Below are 17,152 nucleotides of genomic sequence, written 5' to 3'. Positions count from 1 at the left end.
AAGCTAGTGCTGAAGAAGTATAAATGAAGTAGCTGCATAACTGTGTGGTCTGCAGTGAGGTCATGGGCTGTTTGCTGGTCCTCCGGATCGGTGGGGATATAATATGATGTATCACGGTCTGCTTCGACATCTCCATAGACGGAAAGATGAGAGAGACTTGTTACTTGAAGCAGACAAGAGGGTACAAAGTGAAGTCGCAACACATGTCGTTGATGCTGGCCACCCCTGTCGTCGCTTCTTCAGCTGTCCCGCACTGGCTGTCAAAAAAGGAGGGGAGCACGGGGGAGGCTGTCAGCCTGGGGCCGACGCACTGACCACCTGGGCCGTGACCAACCTGGATTTGTTAGGCCGCGCTCCTGGCTCCTGGTCGCTGGAGAGCTCTCGCCATGACAGTCCCCTCGCCGCCCACCCTCTGACAACCATCCCATCCAACATCACTTTGGGAATAAACATTCAACAAACTGCCCGGCGTCCTCCCATCTCTTGTTGCATTCCACTCCAGTGTGCTGCTGTACAGTCGCCGGCGCGCTTGCCTAATTCCAGCATCGACATTGACACCCAACCCCGGGGAAACAGAGACCAGACCACACCGCAGACAGCTCTCTCTCAGGTGGGCTGCATTACTTGTAGCGCCCCGGTCGGCAACTCCCTCCTACTCTTCAGATTACCCATTGCATCACTTTCCACACCACACGCGATCCCGGCCGCCTTACCCAGCGCCCTGCCCAAACCACGGCCCGGATTCCTCACCAGCACAAACAAACATACTACCAAGATAGACATAATCACCCCCGACTCTTGGCATATTCCGCGCTTCTTTCAACCACTCGATACCCCCACAACAGCCGCCCACCATGGCTGATGCAACCAACCCCAGCGATGAGCTCTATCCCATCGCTGTCTTGATCGATGAATTGAAGGTATGGTGGTGACAAAGCTCCCAGTCTTGTGGCCTTTTGTTGGTTAACTTTTTCTCCCAGCACGACGATGTCCTGCTTCGCCTCAACGCGATTCACCGACTCTCGACCATTGCTCTTGCGTTGGGCCCTGAGCGCACTCGCGACGAGCTCATCCCCTTTCTCGACGGTCAGCCAGCCCCTTCCCGTTGGTGCACTCTTCTTGGTAGATGGACGAAACACTAACCTGCTTCTTGCTGCAGAAAGTGTCGAGGACGAAGATGAGGTTCTTGTGGCCCTCAGCGGCGAGCTGGGAAAGTTTATCGACTATGTCGGCGGTCCGGAGTGGGGTCACGTTCTGCTGTCTCCCCTTGAGAACCTTGCTGCCATAGAAGAGCCCGTTGTGAGGGACAAGGTAGGCGATTCCGATGCCGCTTTCCAGGATCGCAGGGGACATGGACTGACCTCTGCTGTCTCTAGGCTGTCGAGTCGCTGAACAAGATCTGCGTTGATCTCGATGCGCACCAAATCGAGGAGTATTTCATTCCGCTGGTGTTCAGACTCTCTAAGGCGGATTGGTTCACTTCCAAAGTCTCAGCGTGCGGTCTGTACGCGTCTCCTTACGCCAAGGTCAGCGAAGAAACAAAGTTACAGCTCCGTCAAGCCTTCTCACAGCTTGTCCACGACGAAACACCCATGGTGCGCCGCCAGGCTGCTACTAATATGGCCAAGTTTGTAAAGGAGATTGCTCCCCCGCTCGTCATCTCAGAAATGATCCCTCAGTTTCAGCACCTTGTGACGGACGATCAAGACAGCGTCAGACTCCTTACGGTTGAGATCCTGGGTGCCATCGCCGAGAGTGTTCCCAAGGAGCAGCAAGCCAGCCATGGCGTTCTTTTGAGCTCGCTTCGTAGCTTGATTGAGGACAAGAGCTGGAGAGTTCGGTACATGGTTGCAGACAGGTTCGAAAAGGTATGTATGACCTTGCTCGACGTTCACGGGAGCATGGCTAACTAGACCACAGATTGCCAAAGCTGTGGATGAGGAAGTTCTGACCAGAGACATGGTCCCTGCTTTTGTGAAGCTGCTCAAGGACCACGAGGCTGAGGTGCGGACGGCCATAGCAGGCCAGATTCCGGGCTTCTGCACCCTGATACCCAGAGAGCTTGTGCTGAGTGAGGTCTTGGAAACAATCGAGACACTTGTCAACGATACCTCTCAACATGTCCGTGCCGCTCTTGGTACACAAATCAGTGGCCTCGCGCCCATCCTCGGGAAGCAAGAGTACGTCAGTCGTGACTGGTCTCAGGACGCACTCGCTAATCAGCCTACAGAACCATTGATCATCTGTTGCCCATGTTCATTCAGATGCTCAAGGATGAGTTTCCGGAAGTCCGTCTTCACATCATTTCTAAGCTCGAGCTGGTAAATAAGGTTATCGGCATCGACCGGCTCTCCGAGTCCCTTCTTCCAGCCATTGTTCACCTTGCCGAGGACAAGCAGTGGCGTGTTCGTTTGGCCATAATTGGGCACATGCCCTTGCTTGCCGGCCAGCTGGGTGTTGGGTTCTTTAACGAGAAGCTCAGCAGCCTTTGCATGGGCTGGCTTGGCGATACCGTCTTCTCCATCCGTGAGGCTGCTACTCACAACCTTAAGAGGTTGACAGAGGTCTTTGGTGTCGAGTGGGCCAGCCAAAACATCATTCCAAAGGTTATGGAGATGGGTAGACACCCAAATTACCTGTACAGGATGACCACATGTTTTGCTATCTCGGTGAGTTGAGCTTCCTCTCTGGGTGTCATTATGAGTAAGTGCTGACAGCATCGACAGACCTTGGCCAGCGTTGTCACCTTGGATGTAGTCGCCGACAGCATTCTTCCCATGCTTGAGAAGCTGACCGGTGATGCTATCCCCAACATCCGGTTTAATGTCGCGAAGACATACACCATAATCATCGGTGTCCTTCGCAGGTTGCCCGCCGAAGGTACCATTTTTACTCTTGAGAAGGCTGGTGCTCCTTTCACCGCATCCCCACGGGGCCAGGGGCTGATTGACGAGCGTGTCCTGCCATGCCTCGAGAAACTCAAGGACGATGAGGATATCGACGTCAGGTTCTTCGCCGCCCAAGCTATCGCGGCCGCCAGTGGGGCTCCTCCTGCGGCTGGCGGGGACCCGATGAACACATCACCATAGAGCAAGAACTTTAATGAAGCAATTCCCATATCCAATTCAACAACTTTTCCCCCCGCCCGTCCCCATCTATATTTGTATCCCATCTGTCCTAGGTCAGCATCCGATTTACGCGCGCATATGCGCCCTTGGGCTTGTTTGGGTCGCTCGATGAGTCTTCCCAGCGTACAGTTCTGCATTAGGGGAGGTTGTGTACTGGAAGTAGAAAGCAAAACGAAAGCGAAGCAGCGGTTATGACATGTTGAGGTTACTGTGAGCTGGGTGGGTTAGTGGTGAGTGTACAGGTTTACTGCCAAAAAATGGTCTTTTTTGCAGTTGTATGGATCGCGAATAGGGGGGGGATGAAGGTGAAGGGGGGCATAAAGTAACCGAGTTATACCAATAGACCGTTTTTTTTTCTCACTCTATGGAAACAGACCCCTGGGTATCATTTATTTCTATTTTGGTTTTGTTTTTGTCGTTTTAATGTTGGTCTCTACTCAACAACGACCTTTTCAAAACACAGCGTCGAGATGGTCTGCCCTTTGACACCCCCAAAGCTGAAACTAGGGTAGTCTACCCTGCCTGCCATTTTCAGTTTGGTCTTTCCGTCGTTGGGGGCGGTCGAGGTCTCGAACCAGGTGCGGAGTTCGGTCTCGGTCCAGTTGCAGGACGTGACGAGGAAGACGCCACCCGTCTTGAGGAGCTGGAGGACGCGCTCGCCGTAGCCCTCGTTGATCCTGCGGCCGAGGGAGTCGGTTTCGGAGGAGAGGGAGACGGCGTCGAAGGTGCCTTTGTCGAGGACGAGGTCCCAGCCGGTTGGGGGGGAGATGGAGGGGATGTCGCCGTTTAGGACGTCCCAGACTTTGAACTCTACACTCTTGAGATCTTCGTTCTCGCGGGACTGGGCGATGGATTTGGCGAGGGAGATGGAGTGGGGGGAGTAGTCGACTCCCAACAGGTGGCCGGACCAGCCGTCGTCGCGGAGGGAAAAGAGGAGGGACCCGTTGCCGCAGCCTAGGTCTAGGATGGAAGCTGTGCTGGGGGTGAGGTCGTGCGGGTGCGGGTTGGGGGGCTGGTCGTCGTCTTCATTGTCAGAGTCCGAGTCGTCGCGGTTGGGGGAGAGGTAGGACAGGATCTTGGCCTCGGCGTCCGAGTCGTCGAACCAGACTGTGCCCTCTAGCGAGGGGTCAGAGGTGTGGGTTGTCAGCTCGGTTGTGTAGAGGGCGTCCCAGCTATGTTCAAGTCGTTAGCAGGGGGTTGAGGACGGAGGGCTGAACAAAATGAAGGGGCTCAATCAGCATACTAAGCTTTTGTCCCCAACTTGGAAGGCTCAAGATGTGCAGGCTTGGACTCGGCCATTTTTTTCTTCTCCTCTGCTGTCTTTTTTCCAACCGGAAACAAAAAGAAATTCTCAGTTGTCGCAAATCTGAAGCTATTCCCACAGGCGCATCGCGGGGTCATCAAATCCCATAATTCTCAAACCCCCGGCAGTAAATTGCGCGCGCGCGCGAAATCCTCAGTGGTGGGGCCTAATTATCCCCCAAAGTGGAAAGCGGTGAACCCCAAAGCTGACAACCAACCCCTCCTTTTTTCCTGTCCCAACTTGCTTCAAGCCCGTCCCTCCCCCCCCCCCTTTTCAGTCCTGTGGTTACACGCACACAAACCACCCCGAAGCTGTGGTGGAAGCTTATTTCAAATCCAGTGCCGGCGATGACCAATTTCTTCCATAAAGCTCTCACAACACAAGACATATTTTACGTAAAAAACGACATCAAGCCAAGCGTAGAAAAGCTTAGCTTTGGCTTCTGGTGGGTGTAAGTGCAACTGTAAAATTTATATAAAAAAAGCTCTGTCTCCCCTTGATCTCGGAGAAAGAGAAGGGATATCATTCCAAATTTCTTTCCATATTCATCGTCAGTCAGATACAGAAAAAAACCGTAAAAGGAAAAATTATCTCTTGAGGCTTCTTCCTTGAAACTTCCACCCCATCCGTCTGCCGAGCTATATCTCGGTCTTATACCTCTCGCCCCCTTTTCAGTCCAGTGGTATCACCCGCGCACTTCTCTCCAAAATTCCAAAAAAAGACATGCATTTCTCGCAACCTTTTCATCAACTTCAGGCCAGCGTCCAGACCGGAGCCTTAATCAGCACCTGGCGACCCCTGACCTCAACAGCAACGAACCCGGCAAAGCGAACCTTGCCACCGTCCTTGGACGGTGGTGCAATCTGGTTCGCATCCACGACACTCCCCTTTCTGCTCCCCGGCGTGCTCCCACCTCCGCCTAGCACGCTCAACATGCCCGCTCTGGACTTGTCATTGCGCCGGGCATCTTTGTCTTTTCCTCCGCCCTCTTTCTCATCACCTGCACCCTCGTCATCTCCCTCTGCCGGCCGGGCCTCCAGAGCCGGAAGCCCTTGCTTCTCAACCTCCATGATGTCCGGCTGAATAGGTGACTCCGGCAGTGGATAGGTGATGGCAACATCGCGGCTCTCCAGCGGCAGGTTGGCCGCAATGCCCACGGCTAGCTCCACAATCATACTGGCACTGCCATCTACGCCAGGCGGCGGTGGGTTCGACAAATGGTGAAACAGAGATGCCGTCAGGTCCGTCGTCGCTCGCCGAGTGAAGTCGGCCTTGTAGTTCACCGCCTCCCCACTGCGCAGAGCGTCTTGCAACCCTTCCAGCGTAGCCATGCGCCAGCTCACCACCTTGCTCGTCAGCGCATCATACTCCTCTTGACTGCTCAACGTGTAGCTAAAGTTTCTAATGTTCCGCTCAATCATCTTCAGCTGCCGACTCAGCTCAGGCTCGAGACCTGGGTGAAAACACCGGTTGAAGATCTCTTCTACGAGCCACCGGGTTATTACTGCCCGCCCAACAGCTGTCATCTCTTGTTTGCCCGTCTTGAGCGCTTCTGGGCTAACATAGGGGACTAGCCACTGCGGAAGTGATTGCCAGTCCTTTCGAATGTTGAACGAGAGGTTATTGATGGCGCCATTGAGGCGGTTAAAGCGGGTCGAGTACTCGCTATCGTCGAGAGAGGTTCGGCTCTGAGACATTCGCTGGTTGGCAATGGCGTTTTGAAGTTGCTCAACTTGGCCACTCAATTGCTCAATCTCCTTCTTCCCGTCAAAATAGAGACGCTTTACATTCTTGTACTTGGTCACTATTGCATGGTTAGCTGAGTTTGCACAGGCCGGAATAGGAGAGTACAACTGGTCGTACAAAGGTCTTTAAACGCCTTATCTGGGTCTTCTCCACGGTCACTTGGTGGAGGTTGAGGGCTGTTGCGACCTGCAATATCCCCTGGCCCGTCAAACTGTCTATCTGGTACATTGCTCGTCCGGAAAGCCGGATTCGCCCCAGGGGCATTAGGAGGCTGTGGTAAGGGGTTGTTCATGTTGGGTTGCTGGCTCTGGCGATAGCTGGGCGGTGGCCCAGGCGGGGCTTGGGCAAGGTCCCGTAGTCCTTTGTCTGCCTCTTGGGATCGTCGTGCCGGGGGTTGTCCGCCCGTGGGTGGAGCCATGGACTGTGGTTGTTGCTGCGGGGCTTGACCTTGCGCCGCCGATTGTGGATTCGGCCGGCCGGGGATATCCTGCGCCTGATGTGGGTAGCTTACCGCCGAGGACGTCTGCGAACTCTGAGCTTGGATGTTCGACGCCGAACGCTGGTCTGAGTCGGTAACAGGAGACTCATGCGACAGTTGCGAAATCGTCTCGGGATTCTGCTGTTGGGGATTGGCTAGATGTCCACTAAATCCGCTCTGGTATTGCGACTGCTGCGGGCTTGAATAGTGGTACTGCTGCTGCTGTTGCTGCTGCTGTTGGAGGTGAGGGTGCTGTTGTTGTTGTTGCGAATGAGGGGACAATTGCTGGTTGGGTTGCGGTTCGAAGATGGCCTGCCCGTATTGCTGCTCGGGCGGTGTGTGGTCGTTGTGCTGAAAGTGGCCCTGATGCTGACGGTATGCACTTTCGTCAGCCGAGTAAGGCGAGTTGTCCGAGTCCGAAGGGGGAACAGGCCGTATGGTGGGATGCTGTTGGATATCGTGGGGGTTCTGCAGGTGTAACTCTTGGTCAGATCCGTCAATCACGTACGACTCGCGGAAGTCTCCTACGCCTTGCAATGGGGATGGTTGAGATGGAGGCGCCTGGTTCTGCCAATCGAGCTGTTGCTGGTCGAGCGAGACTTGGGACACCTGGGTGAGACCAGTCCGGAGGCTTGGTGGTGCTGGCGGGGGAAGGCTCACGCGCTTCGAATTTCTACGGTTAACGCCGGGAGGACTGTTGTAATTGTTTTGCGGAACCTGAGGTGCGTGGTCGCGACTGAAGATGTTCTTGACCAGCTTGCGAGTGGACGACTTTTGCTTTTGTGGTGCTGGCGGGGGTTGCTGCTGTTGCTGGCTAAAGAGGGGTTGCGGGGGTCCAGTTATGGGGGACGAGATGCTTTGTCCGCCCGCGGCCGAGAGATCCTCAGCAGACCCGGATCCGAACGGGTGCGAGTGGCGCGGCGAGTGTTGGGATTGCTGCTGACCCTGCTGCTGCTGCTGCTGCTGCTGATGTTGTTGTTGTTGGTGCTGCTGTTGCTGGGGGTGGTGATGGTGAAGTTGGGTCGTCACGGGGGAGATCTGGGGATAGCGTTGGGATTGGGAGCGCGAGACCTGGTCAGCGTAATCGTGCTCCCGTGGCGGGCGCGAGTCAAATGCTGCCCCCGAGACACTGTTGGAGTGCTGCAGCTGTAACAGAAGGAGGTCAGAAAGAGACAAGAGGGCCGGCAGGACTGCCCGTAAATACTGACCAGATGGGGGGGAGGCGGTGGAGGTTGTTGATGGCTTGACCGGTTGTTGCTGGTGTCGTGCTGAAAGGATTCGCTAGAGCTGAAGGTCGGGTTGGGCGAGGCTGAGGGGGGGTTTGCAGCAGCGCTCCCACCCGCACTCGGGGGGTTCGTCACAGCTGATCCGGGGACTGATGGCTGCTGCCCTGATTGTCCAGCGTCCTCGGCGGCTGTGGTGCCGACGAGGTTATGCTGAGAGCGATTGTTCTTGCCAGACCATGGATAACTCCTGGACGGCATTATTGCGCTGCTGGCGAGGAGAAGCGAGTGTGGCCGTCCAAAGTGTTTGTGCCGGTGATTTGGTTTGCGACAAAGCACACGCCGGGAGCCGGACGGTGTGGCGCTGGCAGCGGGGTCTAACAGCCAAAAGACGGGATGAAAGGTGAGTGCGCAATGTCTAAAAGCCGCAGACTCGACCTCAGAGTGACCCTTCTGATGCGTGACGATGGCCAAGCAAAGAGCAAGCGCAACGCCAGACAGAGCTGGGGCTTGGGGTAGCAAGGAACAAGGAAGCAAGGTAGCAACCTGAAGGGCAATCCAGGGTCAACAAAAGCAAACAATTACGCAGCGTTATCTGCGTAGTGTATCCGTAGCGATGACAGGCCGAAGCAAGTGGAGGAGGGGAATGAGATGAGACGAAATGGCATCCCAAAGATGCTGATGCACTTGTCGAGACTGCCCGGTGGACGTGCCCCTCAAACAGGTGCGCCGGACGTGCAGGGTGCAGCCGCACGGAGGTCCAATGATTTGGCGGCGTCAGCCTTCCAAGAGGACAGGGAACAGGGGCTCAAGGGGAGCTCCTCTCACGCCTAGCGGGGCTGTGTTCTGTCTTTTCAGAACGATTCGAACCTCTTGACGCTTTCCATGTTATCATGCAGTTGGTCTGTGTTCTCTTCAATAAACGATGCAGGTTGGCAATCAAGGAATTAATTCCGTCTGCAGTATTCTGCCTCAGGTTGACGAGCAGCATATCAGATATGCGCCAAAAAGTGGTTTCTTTCACCAACCTTGGGCTTCAAGTGACGATGCCTCACTACAACCTCTCCTCACCACCGAACCATCTTGGACTTTACCTATCTTGATTCGAAAAAAGACCAATCATACCCAACACCTGCCAACCTGAAGTCCGTTTGTTCCACAGCATTGATACCCTCTGCTCTCCATCTGTGCCTCTCTTCCACCACCCACCCCATCGGCACTACAGCAAGCTGTGCCGCCCCCGCCATACCTAAACGCCTGTGTACAGAACCCTTACTCCGTACCAAGTATCCTCAACTCGGGGATAGGATCTCAACCCACTATAACACTGCATACAAGAGAGATTGAGCAACATATCACAGCTCCCCATCATTTCCTTCCAATCTACCGTACATATCTCCCACAGCATCAAATCTCGTTGGTTATCAGTAGCATTCCGCCATATCTCACTGCCCCTCCATCCAAAAAGCCAAGAACAAAACGGTCGCCTAAAAAGAAACCCTCACCACGCAGATCACCACTCCTTTCAGACGCTTGCTCTCCCCCCTTTTTGATATCCTGCATCTTTTTCATGTGCCAACAACTTGGACAAGCTTCCATTCTACTCCAGGTCAAAGCCCTCTTCTGTGCTTGCTAGGAAAGATGTGGGCCCACTCACTCAGCCCAGAAGCCAAGTTCTAAATATAGGCCACTAAGCTCCGTAACGCTACTACACTAGCCTCAGGGTTCAGTGGGGGTGAGCATCAACAACGACGGCAACGACGGCAACAAACATGGCTTGCTGAAAAGTCCACCGCCAGCATTTTTTCAATACGAGAAGTGATGATCTTTGAAAACTTGATATCAAAAAGGGTTCAGCTTGGAGATAGGCGGTGAGGGTAGGTACAGGCTCTTGAAATAGAATCAGGATGGTTGTTTCGATAGACTCGCATCTTCAACTCATGAATATGTGAGATATCCTTAATTATCACGATATCAAACACTGCCACAGAACTCCCAGACCTGTTAAAAAACAGAATGGCAGTGGTGTTCATCGTCAAATTCTGACTCGGGAAACATATCCCACTCTGGCTCTGGCATGTGACAGTTAACCTTTCTCTAAATCTCAGCATGACTTTCATAGTATACAACCGCATCATCACCACATCTCGGGGACGGATAAGATAGGACTGAAGACACTCTTCGTACTCCCGTTCCTTCACCAAGTCATACAGACCATTGGCAATCTACCCCTCCCACCCAAATACCCATCACCAATAACCTCTCCATTACCCCTACCCCAAGAACACCCTCTCAACATCTTCCCCATCCCTCACTCTAGTCCAAAATCCCCACAACAGTCGCATTCACCGGCCCCATCTCCCTCAAGCAAATCTTATCCCCATGCTTCTTCACCCCCTCATAATACTCATATATAATCACCTCCCCCGTCGCAATCGTAGTCGGATAGTCCCAAGGCACGGTAAAGTTCCTAATTTTCCCCCCATCGAATCAGCCCCTTTCTCCCCACCCCCCTTTCCTCTTACCCACCCCCTCATCGCCCCCCCGGAGAAGAGAACTTACTCATCATCATGATACGTATGCGCAACCTCCAAGCTGAAATTCCCCGGGTGCTCAAAGCTCGGGACCGACGACTTGAAGAAAGTCCAGTCGTCGCGCCAGCAAAGCTGGTACCCCGCCACCGGGGTCCGCCAGTCGGTCGTGCTGAGGGACCCGTTCACCCCGTCCCAGGACCAGGTGTGGTGGCAGCTGCAGGAGGTGACGTTGTTTTCGCGGACCGAGTTGGGGTCGTGGAGGGCGACTTCCACAGCACACCGTCAGCACCACCACTTCAGGGGGGATGGGGGATGATCGAGATAGGGAAGGGGTAAAGGGGGAAAAGGGGGGGGAGGGGGGCTTACAGTAAAGTTCACAAGAGTAGTTCGTCTTGTTGTTGGGGCGCTTGCAGTCGAGGGCGATGCTGGTGACTTGATACGGGGCAAAGTTGAACTGGGCTGTGGGGACGAGTTTGGCTGGTTTGACGAGGGCGGCGGAGAGCTGGTGGAGGTAGTTGATGGATGAGGGGCCGGCTGAGGCCAGAGCCACTAGGGAAAGAAGGTTGGTGAAGTACATCGTGCGTTCTGAATGTTCTTCTGATGGAAATGGTTTGTCTCTGGCGATGTCAGGTCAGTCTATGGAAGGGGAAGACACGAGGACGAATATATACCTGGCAAACTGTCACCGGTGAAGCTCTGGGTATCAAACGCAGTTGACGGCTCAACACACGTGCTTTGTTGATATTCAGATGGAGCCTGTGAGGTGCTTGAGAAACCGTACGGTGATAAGAGTTACTCCGGGGCAAGTCGACAGTTAAGAGATGGTGTTTCTCTTTGATGGTATGGCCCAGAGCAGCTGGGTTATCCGCTCTTTTTATCTTGCTCTGCCATCATTTACCACGCACATCTTTCCGGTGTGATAGATATGCCAAGTCTAAAAGATGTTTGCTGTGACACCAATACTTGTACTTATATCCTCCACACGAGGAGCGGTCAAGACGGATACCACTAGAAGGACAGCCGAGTTTTATTTGTGGACAGGTCAAGAAAGAAACCGTTGTTGTGGCCATCGACGTTACGTTCTGCACCTTTGGAAAATGCAAAAGGCGCAATGTTGAAGAAAGGCGGATATGATCCTCGTGTCATCCCATACATGACCGCTGGGCCCCCAAAATAGCGTTATACTGCGAAGTGCCCTTTCTTTCCTCGAGGGTCTAGACGTTGGCCTGTTTTGATATCTCGGCCGACCGGCCCACAACTTGCTCTCAGTAATTCACAAGTCAATACAGCGGGCACTAAACGGAGTCAAAAGACACTGAGAATAATGTTTCCCCGCCAACACAAAATCAGAAATCAACAGAGACAAAATGCTAAAGGTAGCACCCAAGTCGGCATACCTGATGTAACTATGGTACGATGCCTGCCAGAAAGCAAAGTGGCACAGCAACCATCGGAGACATTGCGGATGTCACAAAGCTAAATCGATGGAGTGTGACAGGCAGGTCAGGTAAGCACTTTGCTCAACCATGCCCTTCTTGACCAACCTCAAATACTGCCCGGGTGGTCATAGGCTGCCTAGAACTCGCCGGCGGTGAGCAAGACATTACAAGCCAACGCAACTGTGGAACTCACGGTTGGACGTAACTTGGTCAAAACCACCAGTCTGGATGACGTACCCCTTGACTGCCTTATCAATAGGAAGTGTAAGCCTGGCACTGTCTCAAACACACGGGGACTTCTGCCTGCTTTGTGAAAATGGAAAAAGAAAATCACCCAGTCCAACATTCTGAAGCGCAACTGAAAGCCATCTATTGGCAAAGTTACATATGTACAGAGCCTCAACCAACCCCGCAAACTCATCACCCCGCCATGTCCCCTTTTCTGGTCTACATTTAAGCCAGGGGATAAGATGTCTGTGGGAGAGACTCAAGGTGCTTTCTGTGATGCTCGTTGGCCTGTGATTATGATATCAGTCTGATTGCCCGTAGCTTTCATAGCTCCTTGCCCTGTGGCGCCCATGTCAGACTTACAAAAGGAAGGCCGCAATAACCGCAAGGCGTAATCTCAGCCTTGTCCAAGTTGATGTAAACCTTGGGGTGTCCAGCAGGACCACCGCCACCGTCGCAGGCAACGACCCGGTCGTGCGTCCATCTGACGGGCTCCTTGTGGATGAGCTCGATAGCAGCCCAGGGGCGGGGCTAAAAAAAAGACATAGTTTCAGCATGCATCCTCCCAAAAACAACATAGTTCACCCCTCCTTTTGCCGTATCAATCCATTCCCCCCATTCCTTTATTTCCCTGACATCATGCCTCTCCCCCTTCCAAGTCCAACGCTCGGGTATCAACCAACCTGGTTCTCAAGATCCGTCTGCTCGAAACGAGGGCCAGTCATGGCATCAGCACGGGGTCTCTGGGTGCGCGACCAAACCTCGGTGCGGTTGGGCGCCTGCTGGACAGTAGTGGGCGCAGGGCCACCGGTGACCTGGGGTACTTTCTCGTCGCCCTTGGTGGGCACCGTCGTGGATTCCAATTGCCGGGCAGTAGCAGTAAACGACCGCTTCGAAAGTTGGCGAGGCATGCCCTGGGCCACCGCCCGCATCCGTAAGGCGAACATTTTGTGGAGGTTGTGGTTTGTGGTGTTTGGTTCGCAAGGTCCGTCGCGAGAAGCAGCTCTGGGAACCTGTGCCCAGTAGGGAAGCGTCAATTGACGTTGATGGAGCTCCAGGTGTAGCTCGCTGTGGTGCGGGAACAGCTCCGGCTAAACATCGGATTTCTGCTCCTATTCCCCTAACCCTGGAATCAGAAGCAGGATTAGCCTTGCGAAGTATTTGGGTTCCACTTCTAGGCTTGGCTAGCTGACTTAAGATGCATTACCTCAACTTTTTTTTTGAACATCGCATTGCGACCGCCGCCCCCAAGCTTCACACGCAATGGACATTTGTCTACTTTAACACAGCTACATTCCACCACCACCTCTCTTCTTAACATTAAACCAGACTTTCATTCTCAACTCCCTCCGGACCATATACATCCCAACCTCCAACCCTACGACTGTGTGTCGCGTATTGACACCCCACAACACCGCAACTATGCCACCCCCCAAATCCACCCAAAATGAATACCTCCTCCCCATGAAAGAAGCCCCCGCCGCCAAAACCATGTCCTCACGCCTCATGACCATGAAGTTCATGCAGCGCGGCGCTGCCCTCTCCGCCGCCGCCAATAACAACTCCCCAACCACTCCCGTTTCCGCAACCACACCGACCCCCGCAACCCCCAAAGCGGCCGGCAACGACAACGACAACGACAACGACATCACCTCCTCCTCCAAACGCCGTAAATACTCCCACGCCCCTTCCTTCGCCTCTACCGCGGCCCCTCAACCCCCCCTCTACGACCAAGCCGCCATCCAAGCCGCCATCGAAGAAGAAGAGAAGAAGCGAATCGCTGCTGTGGAGAGGAGAGCCGCAGAGTTGGGTGACAGCCACTGGGTTCTGGAGGGTGTGAACACAGGAGTGAAAAAGGGGGCAAAGAAGCCGTTGAATGTTGTGCAAGTGGGCTTTGCGCAGATTGACTATGGCTCATCAAGGATAGCTTACTCTGGTGTCGAGGACGACAACCCATTCGAGGAGGGAAGCGCGGGTGCTGCCCCACCGTTGATGAGATTCAACATGAAGAAGGCCGAGGCATGTTTTTTTTTCAAGACGCATCCTGCCATACTACAACTGACAATGCATGAAGCAGGCCCCCAAGATCAAATCCGACGAGAGCTCCAGTTCCGACAACTCTGACTCTGACAGCGGCTCAGTCTCCGATGATTCCGACTCCGATTCCTCCTCAGACGAGAAAAAGACCACGAAGAACCGACAACAACCCCGTGGCAGGCAACAGAACACCAACGACTCCGCCTCCCGAAAACGCGGCCGATCATCAACCCTTTCGACCAAAAAAGCGGAAGAGCAAAAACGCGCCCAAGAACTCGCCAGCCAGAGAAGGAAAAAGGAGGTCAAGCTCAACAGGCTAAGCTCGATATCTGGCGCGGGGGGGTTAAGCTCAATATCTGGCGGTGGTGGGCTCTCCTCCCCCAAAACGTCATTGGCAAACATGACTTGTCATGGGTGCGGTAAGCTGGGGCATAAGAATGCGGATTGCCCTAACAAGAGGAGACGCTAGATCACTAGGGGGCGTGACTCTCTCTTTTTGAAGTTCGCTCAGGAAGTTCCTGATGACGATGATGGATATCGTTCCAACTGGGGGCAAGTATTTGGTTTGAAGATGTCATCTTCCATGCCCCAAACGTATTTTTGAGTAATATTGTTTACTCTAAAAGGTCCCCCGTCCGTCCATCCGTCCGTTCGTCCGCCTGGGGGGTAATGGCCAAAAAAGTTTCACGCTACTTTGCCTTTTTGCTAATTTGCAAATAATAACGATATCCCCCCTTTTTCCCAGGGAGCAAAGACAGCCCCTGTTTCTTTTTTTCTCTCTCGCTCGGTTAAGCTTCGGGAAGCTAGCTCTTTCTTTCCCAGAAGCAAATGGGAAACGGCTCAAAAGTAGATGATCCCTACAAAGAGGCAAAAAGGCAGTTTTGGAGAATACGAGAAAAGTTGCAGGGGAATAGATAGTTCTGGATTCGATATCCCGAACGACTAGCTGGCTCTCTTAGCAGAGCAAATATATGAAATAGCAATTATCATCTCTTGTAGCTTGTTTCGTCGAACATGTACCTACCTTCCTAAGTAGTGAAAGTTATTTTTCTGACGCGTCTTCGATTTTTGTTTTCTTGTTCCGAAGTCAGAATCCTGGGAAAATCCGGTGGTCTTGGTTTTTCTTTTCCGCACCGAGCGCCTGACGTAGTAAGCCATGGTGGTGCTATCTATCTTCTTACCTGCCATAACTGATGGATCTCAACAGTTTCAGATCCAGGTTTTTTTCTTTCAATGTTAGGGTCTACTTTTTTCTGGTTCATGTGCTTTGGGCCTGCCTCTTCCTGGGGTAGCGTAGGCTGACTGTCCTCTTCCTAGACTTGAACCGGAGCATACACACCGCGGAGTGCTTCACTCGGCTGCTTCTCTCCTCTTAGTTTCAACACCGGCGTGCCTCGTTTACAGCTTTTGCGAGCGAGCAATGTGGATAGGCTGGACGGTTCTTGTATTTTTGCGTCGGCTTCACTCCGGAGGGATTGTGACGAGGCTTGCATCATCGGTTGTCGGGGAGAGTAGCCGGATGATGGCTAGTCTCCTTCTTCTTGTGATCCTCTGCTTGTGTGTGTGTGTGTGTGTGGGTGTCTCGTCTATATCTGAAGCCACCACCCAAAGTTCGTCTTTCTTGCCTATGCCCTCTTTGGTTAAAGGTTAAGCTCTCTTGTCGGTAAGTAAAGGAAGAATGACGATGATTTGAGTTTTATACCAGGGCCGGTCAGGCAGAAACGGTTGCATGCAGGTAGCATGCCCCTTCTTTTTTGCCGCTATTTCGAAAAGGAGGCTGCCAGGAAGGGTGGGGGGGAGTTGTTCCCGTTCGACTTTCTTGTGTGATCTATGCCATGTCATGCCGTTGTGTCGACTCCCCTCCTAAACCGGGTAAAGTCTGGAAAACCTGGATAGACCCGAGAGGTAGGTTGGGAACTGGAGTCCATCCGGCGTGGTGGGAATTGTTGTCCGGTACGTTGCAAGGGGGGGCGCGAGGATAGCAACCATGTATCGGAACGCTGGCCCCAGGCCGTGTCTGTAGCAAGCAGGGCTGGGTGATGGTGGTTTTGTCTTCTAAAGGAAGTCAGTATACTCCTCATGACACCAACGGGGATAAATGTAGGAAAAAAAAAGAAGTGCAACACACACCGGGCCGGATCGACCCTTGACCACAAAATGCGGCCATGACCGACCAACTCTTGGCACCGGGCGATCATCCACTTACAACTATGCAAGGCCGTTATGTGTCTCCTTTCTGGCATAAAATTCCGTCGTCATCAATTTCTGAAGCAGTCTGTTAGTTGTACCTCCTCGGCTTATCGAACTGCTGATGGCTACAGAAGAGATCGTCATGCGTGTGATTTTTGGTGTCGAGTCAAACCTCACGCTTGAAACTCGTCATTGAAAAGTGTTCAGCAGCATGAACCAAGCAATGTCGTCGACATGTCGGACTGCGTATGCGCAATGGAGGCTAGATGAGTAACTGCATGTGCGTTGTGTACCCGAAAGCTGCTGTAGCTTTGCCGTCTACTTCCGATTGCATTCTGCTGCATGGCCGAGCAACCATCACAGGTGTGTAGGACGTAGCCGACGATAGCACGGGACAGAGGGACATCAGCCGGTGAGGACCAGCTTTGGAAGAAGTGTGGTTCGGCTCGGCCATCGCAGTCGCATCGCGGCAAACCGGCGGGTTGCTCCTAGATGTAACCAGTGAGTGCTTCCCGCAAGGCCGTGGTGGTTGCTTCCATGGTCGCAGCTCTCAACCATCATGTGCATCGAGACCATATCTGAGATTGCCGTGTGGGAGTTTTGTGGCTCATCGAAATGATCTCTGAGCGCCTTGATGCCGCTTGTTGCTTACCTAAAGAACTGTGAGAGGCTTCACCTCGGTTGACGAACGGCAATGGACACCACCAGCCTTCCATGGTTGAGATCTAAACGCATGTTGAAGGGAGCGGTCAGGCTCGCTAATGCCTCTCAATATGGAATCGCTGGCCGAAATGGTTGAGGTGTTTTCTGTCCACATTTGATCAAGCTGTTCGGGTGCGTGGCAGA

General features: G+C 53.3%; 6 protein-coding genes across 6 annotated transcripts; 2 read left to right on the top strand and 4 right to left on the bottom strand.

Moving 5' to 3' along the window:
• Positions 1-854: 854 nt before the first annotated feature.
• TPD3 (protein phosphatase 2A structural subunit) lies at positions 855-4,510 on the top strand (the record flags this gene model as incomplete). The annotated part of the gene is made up of 8 exons (XM_062915658.1): positions 855-920; positions 981-1,086; positions 1,160-1,311; positions 1,377-1,868; positions 1,921-2,180; positions 2,231-2,669; positions 2,727-4,302; positions 4,372-4,510. The coding sequence occupies 7 exons, from the start codon at positions 855-857 to the stop codon at positions 3,087-3,089; spliced, it is 1,878 nt and encodes a 625-aa protein (XP_062761645.1). The 3' UTR covers positions 3,090-4,302; positions 4,372-4,510.
• Positions 3,538-4,662, bottom strand: EFM4 (Protein-lysine N-methyltransferase efm4). Its single transcript, XM_062915657.1, has 2 exons — positions 4,372-4,662; positions 3,538-4,300 (listed from the first exon to the last, which is right to left on the bottom strand). Exons 1-2 carry the CDS (start codon positions 4,527-4,529, stop codon positions 3,562-3,564), a joined length of 897 nt encoding a protein of 298 aa, XP_062761644.1. The 5' UTR covers positions 4,530-4,662; the 3' UTR covers positions 3,538-3,561.
• A 521-nt stretch (positions 4,663-5,183) lies between these two features.
• QC763_706670 (uncharacterized protein) lies at positions 5,184-8,754 on the bottom strand (the record flags this gene model as incomplete). Its single annotated transcript, XM_062915656.1, has 3 exons — positions 7,864-8,754; positions 6,295-7,801; positions 5,184-6,235 (listed from the first exon to the last, which is right to left on the bottom strand). The coding sequence occupies exons 1-3, from the start codon at positions 8,137-8,139 to the stop codon at positions 5,184-5,186; spliced, it is 2,835 nt and encodes a 944-aa protein (XP_062761643.1). The 5' UTR covers positions 8,140-8,754.
• A 1,118-nt stretch (positions 8,755-9,872) lies between these two features.
• Positions 9,873-11,862, bottom strand: QC763_706665 (uncharacterized protein). The gene is made up of 5 exons (XM_062915655.1): positions 11,810-11,862; positions 11,084-11,707; positions 10,779-11,029; positions 10,441-10,678; positions 9,873-10,348 (listed from the first exon to the last, which is right to left on the bottom strand). Exons 3-5 carry the CDS (start codon positions 10,987-10,989, stop codon positions 10,195-10,197), a joined length of 603 nt encoding a protein of 200 aa, XP_062761642.1. The 5' UTR covers positions 10,990-11,029; positions 11,084-11,707; positions 11,810-11,862; the 3' UTR covers positions 9,873-10,194.
• A 248-nt stretch (positions 11,863-12,110) lies between these two features.
• QC763_706660 (uncharacterized protein) lies at positions 12,111-13,142 on the bottom strand. The gene is made up of 3 exons (XM_062915654.1): positions 12,763-13,142; positions 12,443-12,610; positions 12,111-12,367 (listed from the first exon to the last, which is right to left on the bottom strand). The coding sequence occupies exons 1-3, from the start codon at positions 13,024-13,026 to the stop codon at positions 12,305-12,307; spliced, it is 495 nt and encodes a 164-aa protein (XP_062761641.1). The 5' UTR covers positions 13,027-13,142; the 3' UTR covers positions 12,111-12,304.
• A 359-nt stretch (positions 13,143-13,501) lies between these two features.
• On the top strand, positions 13,502-14,585 carry QC763_706650 (uncharacterized protein; the record flags this gene model as incomplete). Its single annotated transcript, XM_062915653.1, has 2 exons — positions 13,502-14,098; positions 14,157-14,585. The coding sequence occupies 2 exons, from the start codon at positions 13,502-13,504 to the stop codon at positions 14,583-14,585; spliced, it is 1,026 nt and encodes a 341-aa protein (XP_062761640.1).
• Between the last annotated feature and the right edge of the window lie 2,567 nt (positions 14,586-17,152).

Source organism: Podospora pseudopauciseta (assembly GCF_035222475.1).
Source record: "Podospora pseudopauciseta strain CBS 411.78 chromosome 7 map unlocalized CBS411.78m_7, whole genome shotgun sequence".
NCBI classification, from domain to species: Eukaryota; Fungi; Ascomycota; class Sordariomycetes; order Sordariales; family Podosporaceae; genus Podospora; species Podospora pseudopauciseta.
Note: the sequence above shows the minus strand (reverse complement) of the source record. Positions and strands in the feature narration are given on the sequence as shown.

Excerpts from the sequence above, each read along its gene's own strand:
- QC763_706660 (XM_062915654.1), bottom strand. The coding sequence starts at position 13,026 with ATGTTCGCCTTACGGATGCGGGCGGTGGCCCAGGGCATGCCTCGCCAA. Across the intron at positions 12,611-12,762 it reads AGACGGATCTTGAGAACCAG|CCCCGCCCCTGGGCTGCTAT; the intron begins GTTGGTTGATAC and ends TCTTTTTTTTAG. Across the intron at positions 12,368-12,442 it reads GTTATTGCGGCCTTCCTTTT|GCCAACGAGCATCACAGAAA; the intron begins GTAAGTCTGACA and ends TCATAATCACAG.
- QC763_706665 (XM_062915655.1), bottom strand. The coding sequence starts at position 10,989 with ATGTACTTCACCAACCTTCTTTCCCTAGTGGCTCTGGCCTCAGCCGGC. Across the intron at positions 10,679-10,778 it reads CTACTCTTGTGAACTTTACT|TCGCCCTCCACGACCCCAAC; the intron begins GTAAGCCCCCCT and ends GTGCTGTGGAAG. Across the intron at positions 10,349-10,440 it reads CATACGTATCATGATGATGA|GAACTTTACCGTGCCTTGGG; the intron begins GTAAGTTCTCTT and ends GGGGAAAATTAG.
- EFM4 (XM_062915657.1), bottom strand. The coding sequence starts at position 4,529 with ATGACCCCGCGATGCGCCTGTGGGAATAGCTTCAGATTTGCGACAACT. Across the intron at positions 4,301-4,371 it reads AAGTTGGGGACAAAAGCTTA|CTGGGACGCCCTCTACACAA; the intron begins GTATGCTGATTG and ends ACTTGAACATAG.